General features: G+C 38.4%; 1 protein-coding gene across 5 annotated transcripts in view; it reads right to left on the reverse strand.

The window, feature by feature from the left end:
- Positions 1-357: 357 nt before the first annotated feature.
- LOC139626812 (inactive N-acetylated-alpha-linked acidic dipeptidase-like protein 2) overlaps positions 358-22,639 on the reverse strand; it is a 496,369-nt gene continuing 474,087 nt past the window's right edge. For all 5 annotated transcript variants that reach the window (XM_071487314.1, XM_071487318.1, XM_071487315.1 and 2 more), the window contains 2 exons: positions 3,914-5,355; positions 358-3,878 (listed from right to left, as the gene is read on the reverse strand). In XM_071487314.1, coding sequence (XP_071343415.1) covers positions 5,109-5,355 — 247 coding nt within the window. In that variant the 3' untranslated portion in view covers positions 358-3,878; positions 3,914-5,108. The remainder of the gene's footprint in view (positions 3,879-3,913; positions 5,356-22,639) is intronic.

Consider the following 22,639-nt stretch of genomic DNA (forward strand, 5'->3'; position numbering starts at 1 on the left):
CTAAGATTTACAATACAAAACATAAGCAACAAATACCCCAATGCTATTCTGCATAATTAGGTCCTCTTACTTTTGGCACTTGTAGCATATTTGTAGTGTACTGTTTGGTGTACCATTGGATGTGATCAGAGGTGTGCTTTCACGCACATGTAGTGTGCCAAAGTGATGTCATGGTGTACAGACATTACTGCAGCAATATATAGAACTGGAAGTCAGCAAAACAACATTTTGACCTGATGCTACTTTGCAGAAGTGTTTGTTAGCACTTTAGGAATTAGTCATGCTGATTATCCCACATGTAAAGAATGTATTGCCTTTTTTTTCCAGTTGTATATGACACCAGCAGGAACAAAGGCAGATGCTTAAAATGTTCTTTATTCCATTAAAATTCAACAAGACTTGAACAGTGGAGAGGACAAAAAACATGCTAGAAAAATCCCTGCATATGCTAATTATTATGTTGCTATGGCATGCATACAGAAACCAGGCTACATTGAATCATCAAATGATTCAACAGATGATAATAGTGTTGAATTTCAGAATCAGAATCAGCCTTTTTAAAAGGTCCATTTTGAAACTTTTCATAGGTTTTCAGACAATTTCAAATAATAATAAGACATTTTAACTGATTTTCTTTTTTTTTTTAAATTACAATTCAGAAAACAATAGAGCACAGTGTGAACAGTGCTTGGCAAATGCAAAGTCTTGGAGAATTCTTTCAAAGCACGAACATCATAGAGAAAATTCACAATTTTGTGCATATTCCATTGTTCACGGTTGTCCAAAATATGTAACATTGCATACCATTAAATTTTAAAATAAATACTGTACATAGTAGATAGCTCATGGTTCAACCATGTCAAGTATTTTTCAACCTGTGAGTAGAGGCCTTGGGTGTCGGCCCAATGCAGCGATGCATTTTGTACTGCAGATCATCACATTCATGTAAAGTTAGTTTACCAACATTTAAATAGTAAATGTCTATACCTTCTAAGTTACCTTTGGTCACTGATTAGACCAACTCAAAAGATACTCAAAATACACTAATTTTAGATTTTTTTCTTATGTTTTTCTTTTTAAAAATGATGAGAACCACTTTAGATCCTTATACAACAGTGTAACATATAAACATGAGGTCATAGCACAAAATTGAGCAATAATGAAATTCAGCGTTGATGCATTACCATGCAATTCTAAAGCAAATAGCCTAGATGCAAAAGATTCATGCTGTAAGGCAGACTTGCCATACTGTAACTGTAATAATGGTATACAGTTACTATATAATATGCAGTGCCACACATTCACTGCATACACGCTATGTAGCAAAATCTTACATGGTGGATTGATAATTGATGAAATACAGTACAGGAATATCTGATGCTACCCATCTAGTGCTACTTCCAATATGTTAAGTTTGTGCCACAGTGACAGTATCAATGTACACTTGTCACACCATTAGAAAATACACAATATACACTAGATTCACAAAATGTACAAAGACCAACCAACAATGCAGCTTTTCTCTCAAACGGGGAATGTACCAGATTCGAATGGTGGTGATTTTAAATCAATAGCAGGCATAGAAAATACTTTTTAATGTCTTGGAAATGATGACTGGCTTATTGGAATTGTAGTCCACTGATGTGCTTGATTTGTATGTACGTTTGCTATCTTTTCCTTTTTCAAAACATTAAAAACATATTAAAGCAACTAGATAACAATTCTTTTCCAATTTAAAGCACCTCCGACCTTTTGAAGTGATTGAAAATCTGGAATGACAATACAACACAGTATTGTTCTTGTATTGTTATGTTTTCTTTGCACTTTGTTAACTAGCAAGCAGCAGGCTTTTATACTAAAGCATTTTGTTATTGACATACTAGCCAGTACAAGAGATGCATTCAGACTGAATATACAGCAAAATTTCACTTTGTAATATGTATGCAGTCTGTTCATTTACCACATGCACACAAGCAGAGACTGTATACATGAGCTGTATCTTATCTGTCTATTTTGTATTAATAGGCTCAACTAGAAAACCAGATATATTAACAACACAGTGGTTGGTAATTGATCAGATTCTACAGCTGGCAATTTGCTCAGAGGTGAGAACCTCAAATAGTGCAAACATCAACTAAACTCCAGAATTTAATCACATTTTTGGTATACCATTTGCATTTTTAATAAAAGCATTGTTTTATTTCTACTGACAAAAGGCACATGATTTAAAGCAATGAAAATTTACATTTTTTATCCCTGAAAAAGTTTTGATTTTTTTTTTTTTTTAATCGGTATTGCAAGTCTGCTTATTTACAAACTGAACAATTAAATACAAATGATCAATTCCCCTTACAAAATTTTGCATATCAAATTGTTGGTACAAATTGAGACATAATTGATAAAAAACACTACATTTCAAGACTATAAATGAACTATTTGACTGCATCATTATGACTATGGAAACACTAAACACTAGAATAAAGTCAGAAGCAAGTAAGAAGCAAGTGTAGACAATGCTATTAGTATCTTTCCAGATCCTAAATCATTTTTCAGAATATTTTAAAAGTACGTGAAATCTACAAAATCCAGATTTAATAAGAAATTACAAGGTGCAAAATCGAAGCCCAGCCCATGCCCTCCCACCCTTTCTTCATGCTTAAAAAAGTCTATCACATTCAAACCATTACAAATAAGCTAAGGTATGAAATAATTATGTAATAGTATAAAATAGTGTTTTATTCATTGTTTTCACTCACAAACACTATTATAGCAAAAATCATGCCTAACTACAAAAAAACCTGAAGCCCCACTTACTAGTATTTTTTATATAAATGTTGAAATACATGATGCCCTGTAGTTTGAAAGAGATGTTAGCTGCTGATTTCTCGTTTGCAGCTTTGGTTGGTTAAGTTTTGTTACATCTTCAGAACCATAAACCAACACATTCCTCACAATAATAATGTTTTTTTTATACTGTCAGAGTAATTAGTCATTAAACAGTGACAAAAAACATATTGCTTAGGTCTCTATTCAGGCTTGTGCAGGCTATTAAAGCCAGCGCATCAGCATTAGATTCCTAAATTTCTTGTCATAAGTGGAGCAAACTGCCGCACAATGACAGAGGTCACTGGATGGTGCCATTAATTAAGGAGAGAATGTAAGAAGAATGAAGAGAAAGAGGTGAGATAACACTGACTATTGCCATTTAACATTAAGAGTTTGCAGAGTGTGGCACAGACACTGAGAAAGTGGGAACAAGTGAATGCAGAGAGCAATTGTAAAACTGTTCATAATGGTTGTAAATATATCCAGCTGGAATGTGTATTATGATATAAATTCAGCAGTTTCTTTTATAACTTTTCTTAGTTATGCTGAAGCATTTCAGAGTTGTCAGTGTTTTCACCTCATCTACGTGACGGTGTTTCTGGGAAGCCAATTAGTAAGGCAGCACTTAGCTGTAGGAGAATTGGTTCATTCCAATTAGACGAAATTATTTAAAAAATGTCTCAAATGAAGGCTTCTTTAATAACAGCCATTAGCCACAGACTTTTACCATGTCTCTTTGTCTTTAGCCTGTCCTTTTACTTTTGCATTCTCTCCTATTGTCTCCCATATTTAGTGGTTGATCTCTGTCATTGCCAGCCACCTCTGTTGATCCATGACAAGTGTAAGTGTACAGAGGACATGGCATCACCAACTGCTTCTTTTCACCTGACAGTGAGGATCTTCAGGACTTGCTAGTGTGAGGAAAAAGGACATTGCCCCCCCCCCCACTTCCCACCGGCTAACGTTGCTAGTTACTATGGTGTTGATTGAAACATCCTCATCCTCATTACAGTCATCTAGACACCCTTAAACACCTTAAACTGTTATTTTAACTATTTTTATTTGTGCTGTTCATTGAGCAATCTACTGCTTTAGGCAGTAGATTGCTCAAACAGCTGTGTTCTGTGGTTTCAAATGTGAGTTATTGCTCTTTAATCAAGTGATGTGCCATCAGATGTCCCGCCATACAGTGATTTTGGAACAGCTAGCCTAAATGGTATTGTTGGGTAGGCTGATATTAAAATGGCTTATTGCTTAACAATGCCCTTAGGGATAACTGGGTACTAGAATTTTTAAGTTGTCAGGTGAAACTGTTATTTAATTAATCCAAAGAAAATGTTATTATTCTCATGAATTTGGTGATTCTGATGTTGAATTTGCAATCCCCACATCCCTGGTAGAGATGATGGAAACATGACTCGAGCAAAACAACATATGACAGGGGAAAGCAGCATGTGAGAGCCTCCTAAAGCTTCCCAATAAAACATTTAAAACACTTGTTTCTGAATCCAAATGAATCGCTTGAAAACAGCTAACATCTGGTTCAGTGACACCAAATGAAGTTTTATTTGGAAAGTTTTAGGAAGCTGATTGTTCAGATATACCTTGTTTTGCCTTGGAGTTGCATTTCCCATATTTCTCTAATGTTGGTGGAGAGGGTAAAATTAGTATTAGTACAAGGTCAGGGTCTTTTTTTTAGCTCACCCCTGTTTCCAAGTGTTTGTATCTCAAATTTAATCAAATTTACTTTTCTCTGGACTTTATTAATGGGGTTTTTCAAGGAAGGAATAGATAGATTTTTCTAGACAACAGAGCAAGTGTCTGGTGAAGGAAAAGTAATAATATAAAACTCACCAAGCGCCTTTTAGTACTGGTCAGCTTTCATAGGAAGAGAGTATAGTGCAATTTAACTGACCTCACTGTGTAAATATTATTTGCATATCAAAAAGCTAATGTGCAACAAGTTAGTTTCAATACATTCATCAATCACAACCTTTTTAATATGAATCATTAAAAAAAAAAACTCACTATATTGCATGTTGTTGCACGTTGTCGATTGGAAGTTTTGAGTCATTAAGCTAAATGACATCTTGGGTGAGAGTTACACTCCCTTGGTTTTTCAACTTTAGAATGCTGAGTTAGAAGAGATTTTGGGTGAGGTCGGTCAAGGGGTCAACTGTGTTTCAATATTCCAGATGTGTTCGAATTTTATTGACTTGATCAGTGGCAGTTTTTGCTGTTGAGTGCATTCAAGCTGATTGGTGGGTCTGTGCCATTCACGATCATTTTGTGTCATTTGGGTAATTTTCAAACAAGTCCAGGCCAAAACACACCAGCCTCTCAGCTGACCGTATAGCCCTGAGGATAAGAGACAGAGACTGGTTCATGGTACTGTGGCAAAGCACTTCTTTGTTGGCAGAATTGTGTCTGACTGATTTGCTGGTGACACTGCAGTGCAGGGCAGCTTCCTGTGAGAACCTGAGGATGGAAAACTGAGGAGTCTTTCCTGGAAGACTGTATAACAGGTTCCTGTGGAAAGAGAGAGAGAGACAGAGATAGAGAGAGAGAGAGAGAGAGAGAGATAGGGGAGAGTGTCAATGAAGGACTTAGTTAATTCATACAGAATATGACTTCAGAAATTTGGTTACCATACTCTGTTAGCTGATGATATCAGTCCTTTTTATTATTTATCTATTTTTTTGTAGAATAATATCATAGCTGCTGAATTACATTTGTCACAAAATGTATTTAAAGGACATCCCATTTTAGCGTACAGATCCAGGTGCTTAAACAGCAGTGAGGGGCGGCCCAGTAGTCGAGTGGTTGGGGCGCGTGCCACATGAGCGCAAGACGCTCTTAGCAGGCAGTCGCTGGTTCGACTCCCAACCGGCCCGACTCTTTCCTGCATGTCATTCCCCTCTCTCTACCCCCTTTCCTGTCAGTCTCCACTGTTCTAAAATAAAAGCACAAAAGGCTCAATTTTATATTTGCTTGATTTCGAGCGTCGAGTCCAACATAACACTGATGATGTAAGGGCTCATCCTACAGCTGAAGAAACCCAGCCCCTCTAATCAGCCCTTGTAGAGCCAAGTCATATCAAACCCTGCTCAAGCTCTCTGTGTTCCCCAGCTACCCCATTTTATTTTCCATGACACACCACCCAAGAGCTTATATCTCTCCATCCCAGCATCCTTTCGTCTTGCTTCTACCCTGTCTTCTCCTTTTACCTCTACTGAGACATCAATTGCTCTGCCTTCCCTGACTGCAGGTCAGAGCTGGATTACTGCTTGTCCCTCATCCTTGATCTGGCCTTCAGTGGAAACAGATTCTACACTTACCACATTCTCTTTGCACGGGGAACTCTCTATCTTGAGCTGCACTGCCATATCTTTGCAGCTCACTCTTCTCTGAACTGTGACCTATGCAGTGCACCATCTCATCCAGCCGCCTCTCTGCCTTGTGCCTTAGCTCCAAATAAATGAAATCCCACCATTTCCTTCAGCCTGCCTTCAGGCGCATTGGCAGCCCAAGAATATTACGCTTAGTCTGAAACACCTTTTTCGGGACCTTGACAAACAACAACAAACTCCCGTGTGTCATCCATTTCCTAGATGACTTCCTCACTGTTATGTCAATACTCTGACATTCTGTATTGAAGTAATAGAAGATTGAATGCTTGGTTTATCATTTTTGATACCAAACTGTGGTATTAGTTGACCTCTCATGGGTTTCTCCTTTGACAATGATTGCATTTACAAGAGGTTGAGGAGCTGCATGAGGGTCAATTCTTTATACAACCGTTGGTGTCTTGTGTTCAGGAACACAGTGGTTGTTTGCTATTGGTTTTAAACATTAGCTGATAAGCGTTTTGACCAATCTGTGTTCATTTCTTTCTGTCTTGCTCTGGTTCTTGTCCTACAAAAGGGTTAGCTTGACTCTGTATATTTGGGACAAGGAATGATTATTATACTTGCCAACTTTATTGATCAATAATGATCTTTTTATTAATCTTTGGGTTGATCAGTGTCTGTGCTTCTACTTGAGTGTTGGTGTCCGGCGTTTCACCAGAATATCCACCAAGTCTGCATTTCACAAACTCAGAGTTCCTCTCTCCTCAGAGAAAATCAAAGGTCCCATCAATTCTTTGGAATTTCTTGGCATCATCCTTGACTCTGTCTCCATCTTTGCCATGTTTCAATTGTCTACATGTTTGTATGCTTTTGTTGTTACATATTTTTTTACCACTCTTGATTCATCCATTGTCACAGTCTTTGTCCTACTTCCCCTGGGTCTCTTGCTCACTTTTTTCCATCTCCATATTCTCCCTTTCTGACCTGCCATTCTCCTTTTACCCACAATTTTTTTTCCCCTGTTCTACTTGTGCATTCATTTTCTATTTGTCATCACCCAGGTTTCCCTGCCCACTCACACACATGATCCCAGTTTTTTCATCACCCAGTCTGTACATATACCTTGTCAGGTCATCTGCTCCTGTTCCGGTTTCTATTCCTTGGTGGTTCCCGTGTACTTGCCACCTGCATTTATTTCCCTGTTGTCTGTACCCGGATACCTGCCTGCCATGTTGTGCACCCTGACTGTAGGACTCTGACTTATTAAATGCTACTCCACTGCATCAGCCTGCCTGTGTGTCTGCATTTAGGTCCTCTGCCTTGTGCTGTTGTCAGCAAACCCTGACACCTCTTGTGCTGAGGAAAGTCTGGAGGACTTTCGGCAGGAAGTGCTGGGTGTTTTTCATTCATGATATCTTCACACTCATCAAGAAGACAGCAAAATGGAAACTCTGAAATTCATTTTTAAATGAAAATGGTATTTCAGATAGAGAAGAAAATATGAGAGGAAGAGAGTGCTGAGCGTGACACGACTGTTTGTTGTACTAAAAGTAAGTGTGGTAGAAATGTACATTATATTGAATTTCTCAAGACAACAAGTAAACAAGGAGGACATTTTGCAGTAACCAGGGAACCGGTAGAAAAATGTAAAAGCATGTCTTTAATATGAGCTTGTTCCAATTAATTCCCTGGTTCTCTCTGCTGCTGAAGAAAATAAATGCCCCTATTTGAGAATTTAATATATAAATTTATGTACATAATAATAAAGTGACACTAACTGAATAAAAGTGGAATTATTAGATACAATATTATTGTTAACACTTTAGATTTCAACCTGTAGCTGATTAATCTTTTACTGTTACACACTCAGGCACAATGGAAAACAGTCAGCACTGGAAAGAAGGACATGTGAAAACTTTAGTTTCATATTTTGACCTTTGCTTAATTTTCTCAATATGAATTATTGTCCTTCAAGACCCTCCTATCCATGTCTCTTTGTCTTCCTGTCACTTGTGTAGTACACAGTACACAGCAGCATGCACACACATAAAGCAAAACACATATATAAACACAGGCAAGCCTTTGGGGGGTAGCACAGTTGTCATTTGTAGGTCAGAATGGCAGAGACTGTGGAGGGTTGCTCTCCTCGGGGCTGAAGTACATCGATTTCTCTTAAAGCGGCTGAACGGACAGTCTTAGGGAGTAAATGGAGTGATTCTTCATCTGTTAAGACACAAGTTGTGAGCTGTAGGGTGTGAAGGAACACTGACCTTCAGCACACAATTTAGACTCAAAGTCAGAGCACTGTGATGATTCTCCATCCACTCCACTACATAACACCAGTATATGACACCAGTAAGGCTGGAGTTATGAGTTAAGGGTGTTCACCACAACTTACTGTAGTTCATGAATGCAATGTTTTTGGCAGCTGCTCTCATAATTTAGATTTCAGACCAGCGCGTGAACACGTATGTCTGCAGCAGACTTTCAAATGAGACTGCGCTTTCAACCACATTACCATACAATGATAAAATATCTTTTGCAAAAATACAACAAACACTGATGCAAAACAATATATCAGCTGTTACGGACTGCCTACCTCAAGTAATTTTCAAGTCACTGCAAGTTGATTATCATACTTATGGTCGGAAGTGCGTGAAAATCTGCCAGAAAGGTAGAAAAACTAACCCTATCACAGACATAACATCAATACAGGTCTTTTTCATGGAGGACATTCTGACAGGTCACAGTAGAAAAAGCACAGCTGTAAATGATAAAATTAATGATGGCTGAATTCCATTTAGCTGCTTCAGTGTCGGGCTCCTGGTGTTGTGCATGCTGGCACAATGTCATGGCTTATTGGATACTTGAATGGAAGAGAGCAAATCTCTTGCTCTGTCTGCTGTGATGTCTTCTGTGAAAAAGGCTATCCTGGATGATTCTGCAAAATCTTTTTTGTTTTTAGTGATTTTTTTTTTTTACACCCATTGGCAATGTTTTTAGAAATCTTGCTTTCAATCATATCTGTGCATGGCAAATAAACTTTGATTAATTTGGTTAGGGTTAGGCAATTTAAACTCTTTCTTACACCTGCATTTGCATTAACAGTTTTTTTTTTGGCCACTTTGGGGCAGCACAGCAAACAGCTGCCTATTTACACATCCAGCAGACACAGAGCAGCATTAGCATTTATATGTTGTACGTCTAATATTAACTCTTTGTTTTTTTGGTTCCCACCAACTTCTGAGAAACTATCTGGGTCTTTAGCTGCTAAATGCTCCACAATATTCACCAGGTTGTTGCTAACTCAGTCTGGCAGGTAATACAGTAGTTCAACTGTTCACAAACTGGTAGTTCTAAAGGAAAGGGCTGTTTGACAGCAAGATAAAGCAGTGAAAATATTCAAAATAAAGCGTGTTTAAGTTTTTTTTTTTTTTTCTCTGGGCATTTTTTAAGCGGTTAAAACACAGTCCCAGCCTGGTCAGGTGCGAGAAAGAACTGATGAAGCCTCTTGGATGAGAGGTGAAACGTCTTCCTAGACAAATAACCAAGTCCAGTTGCTTTCGATTTAAAACTCCTTTGAGAATTTTTATTTTATTTTTATTTTGTAGGGACTATTATATCATTAATAAAGCATGCCATTGAATGCAAATAACAGACTGAATTGTTATCCATCCATGTAAGCCATGTGAATACAAATTATATTTGAGTGTTAAGCAAATGCAACACTGGCAATGCTGTTAGCCAGAGGTGCAGAAAGTAGCCTGGGCCTCACCGTCGCACTGGATTTTGACAATATGTTCCTGGATAGCAGGCTCACATTTGGTCATATCTGCCTGAAATGGCTGCACCACTCAGACTGCAACATCGAGGTCCCTGAAGTGGATCTCCATGTCAGCCTCTGCTACACACTAAGTTGCTTTCAAGGGAAGTCAGACTGCAGAATATCCCTCTTTTGTAATTTGTAATTTATTAATGAATATGTAACCATGGCGATAATGCAGCATTTGCAATGTATCCTAGGGAGAAATTAATGCTTTAAAGAGAAATGCCTAATTTTTTCCATGGCAAATACCAAGGAAAAAGCATTTTTCTGAGTTGAGAAAGTAAACGCCATGTTGGTGAAATTTTATGATGATACTCTGACATCCTGCCCCTGTGAAGGCAGCATGGAGGTGTGCTTCAGGAAAGTGACAGAAACAACTAAGAGTCGTTGCTGACAATGACACACTGTCTCAGCTAGTTGTATTGGTGTGAACAGGTCGGTTTCAATGTTGCAGACCACAATCTTTTGAAAGTAGTTGCAAGTTTCACACACCAAAGTCAACTCAGGGGGGCTTTCAGAAATACTGCTTCAAGTGCTTCATTGAGAATCGCTATTCTCAATGAATGCGCCAGTATTAAAGAATTGTTAAAGAGCGATAGTGAGGCTTAAATAAAGAGCTTGGAGCTGGTGCTATTTGCGTCACCAATTAAATAAAATTCATAAATAGCTTATCAGTAAGAGCCATGCAAATTTAATTGAAAACAAAAAAAACCCAACTTAAAATTAGCTACAGAGAAGCTGGACACATTCACACAGAAAATAAGTGTGCAGAAGTCAGCGTGTGAGAAGGAAAAAGAAACAGCAATAGAAAGATAATTTGTGTGTTTGACTACGGTTTCTGTGGCTGTACTCCAACATGTACTCCAAGAACAATGTTCTGGGAGATACACTATAGATACACATGCAGCCAAAATGCAAGCAGCAGGAATTTTGAGGGACAATATTTCATGATACGGATTCCATAAAAAATGATCCTTTCAATTTCATTACATCTGGTGTTTTGCTGGTGGCCATTGTTTAAGCAGGAAAATACCATCCCAGTACATTCCATGACTGTAATGGAGGATAGAGAAGCTCAGAACTGCCTGATGTGAATCAGAGGTCAGGTATCATCCCTTACTTAAAACTAACATGATAAAAAAAACAGTGGAAACCACTTATAGTGGTCACAGTTATAGTGATCAACTCCTTATATAGATTGAAAAGCTTGGGACAGAGTCATTCCAATACAAATGGTATTTAAATAATATGCTTATAGCAATCAAGGAGCACACTTACAGTGTTCAGTTTGGCTCTTTTCATACCTGACAACATTTATAAAAGAATGTAAAACTGTTGTAGCCTACTGCTGCAAGCTGTCATATGCTTAGGCTCTCTTTCAACTTATTTGTACAAGGTCTTTGGACTATCATAGTGTGTAATGACCAGTAACAACCCTCTCTGCATGCCACGGTGTGTGTGTGTGTGTGTGTGTGTGCTTGCTTGCTCTGCGCATTCATGTGGTAGTGTGGTATTTTCACTGCTGTGCTTTGAATTATTTTCCCTACCATTCCTTGCAGCAGGTACAGTATATTATGTGCAAGGGTGTCGATTTGGCCTCAACATTGGTAGGGACACAACAACTGTTCTAAAAAATAGAGGACTTTTTTATGCTGTCAGCCAAGATTTTATTGACATATGATCTGTATTTACATTGAGATCTATATTTACCTGTATTCACGATTAAATAAACACTATACACAGTCAAAGATTAAATGAAAGTAAACAAATTACTTGTTTATGGGAAAGAGAAAGAAAAAACAAACAATATTATTGCATTTTTGCATCCAACATCAACATGTTTATATTCTGTAGTCCTACCAGTGTTGTAGTTCCCCTTTTCCTCTTGATTTTACATCTACATTAGTAACACGCTGCTAATCCAGTGATGAATCAGTGTTAACATTCTATTAATGTAAGGCTTGTGACATTAGGTAGTTAGCAGGTTTTCATTTTAAATCACTGTGACTGCTGGGTGGTTACTTTACTACCTATTACTGACGCTCTGGGTGGTGAAAAAGCTTGTGTTGTCTCATTTTTTGGTGGCATCTACAAAGTACAAAACATGTTGGCATGGACAAAATTAAGTTATGTGTGCTGTGTGTAGCCGTTAAAAGATTGTGTATTTCACAATTTTGTTATCAATTATCTCATTGTTGGTTTTATTTTCTTCAGCCTGTGTGCTGTGGAGTCTGTGTGTGAGGACGCTCTCAGCATGATGATGTAGGTGTGTGCGTGCATGCTCTGGTCAAAGCTGTTTTCAAGATGGCCGGACGTAAGTGCAGGACATAAAAGTAATTATTTATGATGTGAAGTTAACTAAACTGCTGTCGTCTGTAATATCCAGTTCGTCTTACAGAAGTTCTGTTCAGATCTGAGTTTGTTAAATAAAGTTTTGTCTTGAGGATAAAAGTCTTACACTAACATGCTAACTTAGCTTCCCTGTGAAGAAAAGAAAAACACAGAACTCAGTTGTTCCTTGTTAACAGCATGTATTTTGTTCTTTTATCAGGGATGACTGGCCCAGCAGAAACACACATGCAGCCCTCGTGTTTTTGTATTTTTGTCACCACAGTTGTCACCACAGAGTAAAAGAGCAGATACCCAGACCTGTCTTCTGCCTCCTCATTCCACACCACAGAAAACAATGCAACCAACATTGGGCATTAAAAAGCTCACATGGGGGGCGGCCCGGTGGTCGAGTGGTTGGGGCACGTACCATGTTGAGAGCAAGACGCTCTTAGCAGGGCAGTCCCGGTTCGCCTCCCGACTGGTCCGACTCTTTCCTGCATGTCATTCCCCTCTCTCTACCCCCCTTCCTGTCAGCCTCCACTAAGCTATAATAAAAGCATAAAAAGCCCCCCCCCAAAAAAAGCTCACACAGGTTACATGTGCAGTTCAGGCAATAGTCTTCTGAAATCCTACATTTTTTCCCAATGTTTGAGGTCTGGACGACACTGATAACTTCACCACACACTGATCTGCTCTCACCTCTTCTGTGTCTGGAAAATAGGTGCGATATTTGTACATGACATGAGCCTCCAGATGGTCCCTGCCCTTTCAGCCAATCAAATGCTACCATGATAAATTGGTCATTTTGGAGACGCCTCTGGGAGGGTACATCAGAATTATCTAATGACTTTCCTCCAAACAGTTCGAAGGAGTACACTCAAATATGGGTAAGGACAATTCTGTCCTCCCAAAATATTGGTAGGGATATGTCCCTACCCTGCATAGGCAAACGTATGCAATTGGGTATGTGAGTGGAGTGTAATGGTTTCACCCTGATCATTCAGACTAGGCTTGGAACCAGAGACGGCCACAGAGCAGTTTTGGTTATTTTATTTTAGCCTGGCTGTGTCTTTCATTACTTTATATTCATGTAAAAAATATGCAAATGTCAATAAGATGGTAATTTGAATGAGTAAGAAAGACAAAGAAAAAAATGGTTGTAATAATCAGCTGCTTATAGTGATCAATTTGACCAATACAGATGTTATGACTATAAGTACTTTCCACTGTAATTGTAAAGTGCAGTAATGAAAACAGAAAAAAAAGAAAAGAAACAAACACTCAAAAGAGAAAACAAGAAAGGAATGATGCAATACTCTAAAGTGCCTCAGAATTAAGGTTATCTTGTCTGTCCATATCCCTTAACCAGGATACTGTCCCCCAATGTCTGTCTGTGAATCGAGTTCTTTTTGCAGTATCTCCGAGTGCACATAAAGTCATCTGCTATCGATTGGTGTGGCCCTGGGCAGCCTGACATCCACACTTAAGTGAGGCTGCATCCTGCTCTGCAACACAACTAATTGGGTTTAAACTGTGTCTAAAGGTCCCAGGTGTCACTCACACAGGAGCCGCAGCAACGTCCTGCATGGTCTGCCTGTATGTGCTCTGGTACCGCTTTAGTTTAGTTTAGTTTCATTGTGAGAACATTTCTGTTCACCTTCCCAGGAAATGTAAACATTAAGTAGGTAAGTTTATGAGCAAAAATCTCTAACTCTAACTTGACTTTCCTTCCATGGATATGTTGGACATTTTGTGAATTTAGACATCCTTACTTTGGTGGGACATTATATCTGGAAGCCAATAAATGGGATAAACATGCATTTTGATGGTGGAAGGTTCAATTTCCAGAAACATGGGAAGGTGAAAGATCTGAAAATGTGACATTTAGAACTAATACACCAGTTTTCATATATAAATAAAGAGGTTGCCTTTCCATTATGTTACACTGAAAAAGATAACTTCCGAAATCAATTATTTACAGATGTATATTGGATTTGGAAGTTGACATATTGAATTTCAATCCAAATATGTACACCCTGGATGCACCGTCTATCAGTCAGTTCAAGATGTGTACCCAACCTCTGAGGGAAAATGTAAACATTCCTTTTTGGTTTTGGAAGTTTAGAAGTTGGCATATTTGTTTTGGAAGTCAATTTACTGATTTAGGAAATCACAAATTCAAGGTATCACACTCTCCAAATTCGGTGTGCTGATTTTCAAAGGTAATACATCAACTTTCAAGTCTACTGTCAAGGTTCTTGTTGAATATGCGGGTAAAGATACCAGTTTCCTTTGTCATCACTTTTCAGTGTAACATCTGTGGGAAAATGTTGAAACGTTCCTCTTTGGTTTTCAAATCCAACTGTGCACGACCCAGACACACAGTCTGCCAGTTAGTTCAAGATGTGTAACCAGCCTCTGAGGGGAAATGTAGATGCAGATGTAGACAGACATCAGCTTATTGATTTTGAAAGACATAGTCCAGGTCTTTCACCCTCAATATATATTATCCTTCCACAGTCATCATCTCCTCTCCAAGGAAAGCCTGATGATTTTGCCAAACTATCTAAATTTATATTGGCATTTTTTACAATCAAAGTTGCCCAGATTATACTCATATGACCTGCAATGTGATGTAGATGTAAAATGTTGAGTGAAAACACTTGAGTTACTCAAGTGTTTGCACTTACAGGTTTGTTTTTTCAAGCAAATATCATTCAAAGGGAGAATCTACTAATTTCAATTGTGAGGTTACAACCCACCTTGACTGGTCAGCATCAGCTAACATCATTTGCAAACTTCAAAGGTTTGCTGATTTGTCAAAACCATCTTCGATTCCCAGTACTAAATTTCATGGCAGAAATTTTAAAGAAGATTGGATTTAAATCACCATTCCCACAGCTAGACTTTGTGTTTGATATGACATGAAGGAAACTCTTGGATGTACTGTAACACATGTATGGTTTCACAAGGGACAGAGTAGAAACATATTTCCTTTGGCAGCATAAAACATGACAGTTAGTACCTCACCCCTCTTCAGCATCCGAAAGATATGGCTTTGGAGCAATGAATATAAACAAGATCAGTCAGTTAAAATTCCACCTAGGTGTGATACCATGCAGCCAACCAGTGGAGGTTATTGCATGTTTTGCCATAGATAAAGTCTACTTGAGCCAGACACCTGGGATATAAATGTTACATAAGTAAATGAAAGTGAGTCTGGACCTGATTGATGTTCAGTGCCATTCTTGATGCAGCTGGAGGGAGTTGCACAAGTTGCTCTGTCCATAATTCAACACTTTTTCCCTAATGTTTACACATCAAGCAAAGAACTAGGCAAGCTAAATAATAAAGTTTTGCCTGGCATGTATTGCTTTGGCTTAAACATTCACACAAGCAGCAAAGCTATGATTGTTCATGCCCAGCAAGAGGAAGGGATCGATGTGGGAGATGTGAAACGGATTCACAACATTATAAGCATAACACAATTATTGAATGAGTTGAATAATAATGATAACTTAAACTGTCAGCAACCTTGCTGGAGTATCCTAGTTTTACACACCAAGGCCATAGCCTAGAGGGATTTTTTGATGAAGGAGTGAGCCAAGTTGAGGTTTTTACATATAAAACTTGACTGTGCTGGATTTGGTGTGCTAGTGTGTATCTGATTGATCTGACTTCAGTGACTTGTGTGTAGAAACTAGACTGACCTTGGACTGGATGAAAGTTGACTCATTCACTTACTGAGGGCCACTTTCAACAATGGTGGCACTGAAGATCAAAATAACATCAGCTAATGCATAGAAATCTTTGTTCACATTAACAAGAGGACTTCTAATTTCTGATTGTCTCAGCCTTGCTCCACATTTGCATTTCAATACTGTATCACATATAATGAATGGCCGTAACTGTACACACCGTGTCATATAAAGGCACAAATATATGCAGCTGTCAGATGGGACTTTTTATATACATTAGCTTTTGGGTTGAACTTTGCTACTGTACACAGTTGTAAATTCATTTTTCTTTGTTTCTTACTGTAACCCGATGGTCATCAACATGGTCCTGATAAGGACACACATGCGTGTATAGAATCTAAGTTACGTTACTGTAATTCATTGGATTCAAGGTTGAAATCCAAGTCACTATCATGCCTTCAAACTCAACTCAACATTAGAGGACAAAATCATATCACTCCTGTTTTAAGCTCTCTTGACTGTTACCAGTGCTCTTTGGAAATTACTTTATGAGTCCATTTAAAGCACTTCATGGTTTAGCTCCCCATTATACTGCTGAATTGCTGCTACCCTTTGAGCCAGAGCGCTGTGCTCTGGCTCAAAGATCCTCAGGGCTCTGCGGGCTAAAGAATAATGGTGAACAGTCTTTTGTTGCCTGCAGATCTGAGGTTGCAAAATCAGTGACATCTTTTAAATCACTTCTCAGGACTTATCTATTGAAAAAAAAAGCTTTTTATTCATGTTATATGTATATTATTTTATTCAATGGTTTATTTTCAACATGTTTTATTTGTTTTATTGTTATTGTTTTATCTTTATTATTGTTGGGTATTTTTTCTTTTACGTTTTAATACTGGTTCAACTATTCAAAGCACTTTGATAAGCTGGTGTATAAAGTTTCTTCTTCTTCTTCTTCTTATCCTTTTTATTGTCATAATGAAATACTATTGTAATACTAATGATCTCTTATCTCTTATCTTTATTTCTTTTTTTATTTTGCAGACTTTAAAATGTGCCAACAAAGGCTTTCCCTCATGCTCCTAATGTTTATATGACTTATATTTTGTGTTACTGGAATATTTTCTTTGCACGCCTGTCACTTTCCCTGGTTGCTGATCCTTGTGTGAACTGGCTGAGAAGTGAGGGATTTTGGTGTGCTGTCAGTGAGGCAGCTTAACTCCACAAACCAAACCCAAGTCATGTCAAATATAAAGTCCAATATCTTTAATAGGGTTTTGTTAAGATTAATTAGGAACTCCTGTAGTGTGAAGGAAAGCAGTTAGGGCTTGGTGAAGTCTGGCTCAAGGTTTAGACCTGGTTCAAACACCAAATCAAATTAGTGTCAATTATTACTCTATGTATGGATTGTTGTCTAATGATTTTAGTGTCGCTTATGTACTGAACCTGCCTGCCTACTTTTGCCTACTTACTCTGTGACATCAGTTGCACATGGTGACATCAGTCCTTCATAAGTTTCTGCATGTTCATTCTAGTCCAATCACAAGAGGCATAATGAGCTTTTCATGACATAATGTGCCAACGTTTTTGCTAATGAAGCATAAATACTTCTATCAAAGTTTAAGAAGAAAGGGAACATTGAAAAGAACAGATGGACTAAACAGGAATGGACAGAGATATGCATCCATTCTGTGTATGTTCCGTACTGCAGTATGTTTGTAGTAGAGTAGCAGCTGCTTGGATCACTGTCTTCATCTGGCAGAATGTGCCCTGCCTAGTTGAAGAAAGTTCTGGGACATCCAACATTTGATTTCAGATAACATATCAGCTGATGAGGACTGCCTTCTACACTGGTTTTTAAGAGAACATAGATCTGTGTGTGCTGGAGTATAATAGTTAACTGTTGGAAGCATGTACTATATATAGAGCACAACAGGGGGCCAAGGATGGAGCTTTGGAGAACACCACAGGTTGGGGGGGCCACAGAAGAGGAGGCATCACCAACAACTACAGAAAAAGTTCTGTGTACAAAATATACACTATACAAAAAAGTATTTAGTCAGCCACCAATTGTGCAAGTTCTCCCACTTAAAAAGATGAGAGAGGCCTGTAATTTTCATCATAGGTACACTTCAACTATGAGAGACAGAATGGGGGGAAAGAATCCAGGAAATCACATTGTAGGATTTTTAATGAATTAATTGGTAAATTAGTATAAAAGACACCTGTCCACAACCTCAAACAGTCACACTCCAAACTCCACGATGGCCAAGACCAAAGAGCTGTCAAAGGACACCAGAAACAAAATTGTAGACCTGCACCAGGCTGGGAAGACTGAATCTGCAATAGGTAAGCAGCTTGGTGTGAAGAAATCAACTGTAGGAGCAATTATTAGAAAATGGAAGACATACAAGACCACTCATAATCTCCCTCGATCTGGGGCTCCACGCAAGATCTCACCCTGTGGGGTCAAAACGATCACTAGAACGGTGAGCAAAAATCCCAGAACCACATGGGGGAACCTAGTGAATGACCTGCAGAGACCAACGTAACAAAGGCTACCATCAGTAACACACTACGCCGCCAGGGACTCAAATCCTGCAGTGCCAGACGTGTCCCCCTGCTTAAGCCAGTACATGTCCAGGCCCGTCTGAAGTTTGCTAGAGAGCATTTGGATGATCCAGAAGAGGAGTGGGAGAATGTCATATGGTCAGATGAAACCAAAATAGAACTTTTTGGTAGAAACTCAACTTGTCGTGTTTGGAGGAAAAAGAATGCTGAGTTGCATCCAAAGAACACCATACCCACTGTGAAGCATGGGGGTGGAAACATCATGCTTTGGGACTGTTTTTCTGCAAAGGGACCAGGACGACTGATCCGTGTAAAGGAAAGAATGAATGGGGCCATGTATCGTGAGATTTTGAGTGAAAACCTCCTTCCATCAGCAAGGGCATTGAAGATGAAACGTGGCTGGGTCTTTCAGCATGACAATGATCCCAAACACACCGCCCGGGCAATGAAGGAGTGGTTTCGTAAGAAGCATTTCAAGGTCCTGGAGTGGCCTAGCCAGTCTCCAGATTTCAACCCCACAGAAAATCTTTGGAGGGAGTTGAAAGTCCGTGTTGCCCAGTGACAGCCCCAAAACATCACTGCTCTAGAGGAGATCTGCATGGAGAAATGGGCCAAAATACCAGCAACAGTGTATGAAAACCTTGTGAAGACTTACAGAAAATGTTTGACCTCTGTCATTGCCAACAAAGGGTCTATAACAAAGTATTAAGATTAACTTTTGTTATTGACCAAATACTTATTTCCACCATAATTTGCAAATAAATTCTTTAAAAATCAGACAATGTGATTTTCTGCATTTTTTTTTCTCAGTCTGTCCCTCATAGTTGAGGTGTACCTATGATGAAAATTACAGGCCTCTCTCATCTTTTTAAGTGGGAGAACTTTTAGTCAGCCACCAACACAATTGGTGGCTGACTAAATACTTTTTTGCCCCACTGTATATACATATGAGTCCTTATTCATAAAAAAATTCAAATTTGAGGAAACCTTTGATAAAAGTGGTAATTTGGAGATGGGTCTAAAATAATTAGGATTAAGGATAGACTACTGCATGCTTAAGGTGGGAAGGAAAACTATCATCAGACAGAGAGATACTTACAATGGCTACAGTTGAGGGGCAAACACTGTTCAAAACTTCCTCAAGAAATTTAGTAAGCAAAATGTTCAAAGTACTTCATGAAGACCTAAGTTTATTCATCATGTCCTTACAAGTGCACAGTGAAACAGCCTCAACCCAATTAGGAAGGTAATTATGATGATGTAAATAAGATGCTCTGGTGAATGTTTTAATTTTTTGTTATGCTATTCACAGCTTATTGAGTTTTATTTATATCTATGTTTCACTGGCACTTTTGTTTACTCCTGAGGTATTTTAATACCTACAGAGTTATGTGTATTTTTATCATTCTAGTTTGTTTGTTAGTGACCTTGAATGTTAGTGAACAGGTAAAGTTAATCGTAAAACTAGAGGATTTATTGATGGTCTAACATTAAAAAGTACCTCTGAAAAGTATTTTAAGGCTCAGTGTACACTTACCATTAAATGGTGACTTAAGGACACAAGTATGGTGTACATAACCACAAGTAAACATGTTTCAAGACTGTTCAGTGCTCCTAGTCTAATTGTATTAGTCCTGAGAGGGAATGGTAACTTCCTTTATAAATGAGCGCTATTAAGCCTTAATGTTTTCCGAGCATGATGGAGCAGCTAATTTCAGCTTGAATACTAATGGCAGTCTAGTACAATTAACATGTCTGTTACTGCCATAAACTGTGAATAACACTGAACAGCAGATGCCATTAATTCTGTTGGGATCTAGAGGAAATGTCGACAGCTAGAGAGCTGTAGATGGGGGACAGAATGTACACCACATAGTGTGGATGCTAAAATCAAACAGAACAGAGGTGTTATTGTAAGGAGTTAGAAATATAGCCGCTTTGAAAAAGTCCCCACTATCAGTCAAGGTCAGCTGTCCTCCGAGAAAATGAGACTTTGATATGATTAATTGTGTTTATTCTTTACTTGGGCAGTTGGACTAAAATAACTTCATCAACTAATCTTGAGCTCTCACTGTCTTGTACAAGCACTGTTCAGAGCCCATGAATTACTGCTGCTCTGCCCTGAAAAGCTACTGCTTTTAAATTCAAACACGGCTGCGTGTAAATTATTTCCATTTTCTCTTTTTTTGTCAGAAGGAATAAATATGTGTTCACTGTGGAGCTCAAGTTTTATGTTACATTATAACTGTTATGCTCCGTATGTAGAACAAGTTGAAAAAGATGGGGATCCACCCAAATCAAGATAGATGGCGAATGTGGGATTTAAATCATGGCTGCCACAACATGGGACTGCATGTGATTTAGGGACTGTGTGAAAATTATCAGGAGGAAGAGGGAAGGTCAGAAAAGGGAGGGGTTATGTATTTCTTTCTTTTAGCTGAAGGGAGGGTATAGTAAATATGTACATTTTAAGAATTATTATCATTGTCATGGCCACTATCACTACTGTGGTATCTTTCTTCAAGGTTAATCTGTCTCTAAGATGGTAAATCAGACATAAGAAATGCTAGGTAAGCTATGAGCTTTCAGAGGAGCAGTTCAGTTATTTTCTTCAGTTCAAAAACAGCTATTTCCTAGATTTTGTGTTTTTGTCATAAATAGCATACAGTGTGGTGAGAGAGGTGAAACTCACTAACCACTGTGATAGAACATTGATAATCAGACACTGTTAACGTTACATTAGCTCGCAAATGACACCGTATACACAGTCCATCGCAGCACTTCATAAACCTCATGTAAGAATGTTATCGTAGTCTTGTCTGAACCTCTCCCCCTTCTGTTCTGTGAGGCTTTTTCCTATCAGCATTGCAAGTTGGATTTAGCAAACCCTCTCAACTGCACAGTTTTACTGTAAATTGCTAGTTTCAGCCTGATGAATGCCACCTGTTCTCAAGTTTCATGTGTTTGTGAGATTTTATCATTAACTGTTAATGCCTAGCCATTGCAAAGCTACACCATGATAGAGATACAGTAAGAAGGGAATGGTCTCATCTTAAGTTAGCTACCAAAAAAGAAATCTTCATTAAGCAATGCAGTCCCAAAGATGTCTGAGAAAACATTTAATTACAGGTGGTGTTATACTGTTGGGTACAACACAGAAGTTTGCCTCGTTTCCAGCTAGATTCCCATCCAAATGCAGTGCACATTTGTGCACAGACTAAATTTTGATGTGTAAATGTGTGTGAATTATTAGTGAATTAGTTATGGCAATATTACGAGTTCATTTGAGGAGATAAACTCCTGGTGGCCACACCAGAAGAAGAGGGCACAAGGAGATAATGTAATTGAAAAGAATGCCATATTTCATTTATGTTTGTTTCATGTATTAATTTGAGGAAGTGTACACACTGATCTCATGTTTTGTCTGATGCTATTTCGTCATCTTTGTAGAGCATCAGTGGATGTCAAAGTCATATGCTTCATGCATCTAACAATTTATTCCCTAAGCCTCTATTCAGTGAAATGTGTCACATTTTGCTTTTATTGATACAACTTTTTCACCTCAGCAAAGTGCAAAAACAGATTCACGATATTTTTGAGACATTTTAATTTTTTTTTGTTTTGCATGCAATTTAAAAATGTGCATAAAAAAGGGGCACGGAAACCCCCTGGGCTGACTCTAAATTCAGGCACATTATAACATTATTGTTATTATGCTGGACAGGCTTTCTAAATATGTTGCATATATCAAACCCAATAAGTCTGAGCCAACAGTCAATCACAGATATCAGCTCTGAATTTCTAGGTGGTGTAGATTATGCAACACGCTGGTTAACGCACTATACTCAATAATCATACATATGACTGCAATGTAATCACAGATGATACTACAACCCAACATCAACTGATTGGTGTTTGTATCTTATGCACAAACACGCATGCAAAGGTGCACAGAGCACACATTCCTGCCAAGGGATTTATTTAGTTCCACTGATTGCAGTGGCAGAAATGTACTAAGAAATGTAGCAGTGTACAAAGAA

This window comes from Trachinotus anak, unplaced genomic scaffold (genome assembly GCF_046630095.1).
Source record: "Trachinotus anak isolate AG129_WGS33_773 ecotype Australia unplaced genomic scaffold, CSIRO_AGI_Tana_v1 ptg000010l, whole genome shotgun sequence".
Taxonomy (NCBI): Eukaryota; Metazoa; Chordata; class Actinopteri; order Carangiformes; family Carangidae; genus Trachinotus; species Trachinotus anak.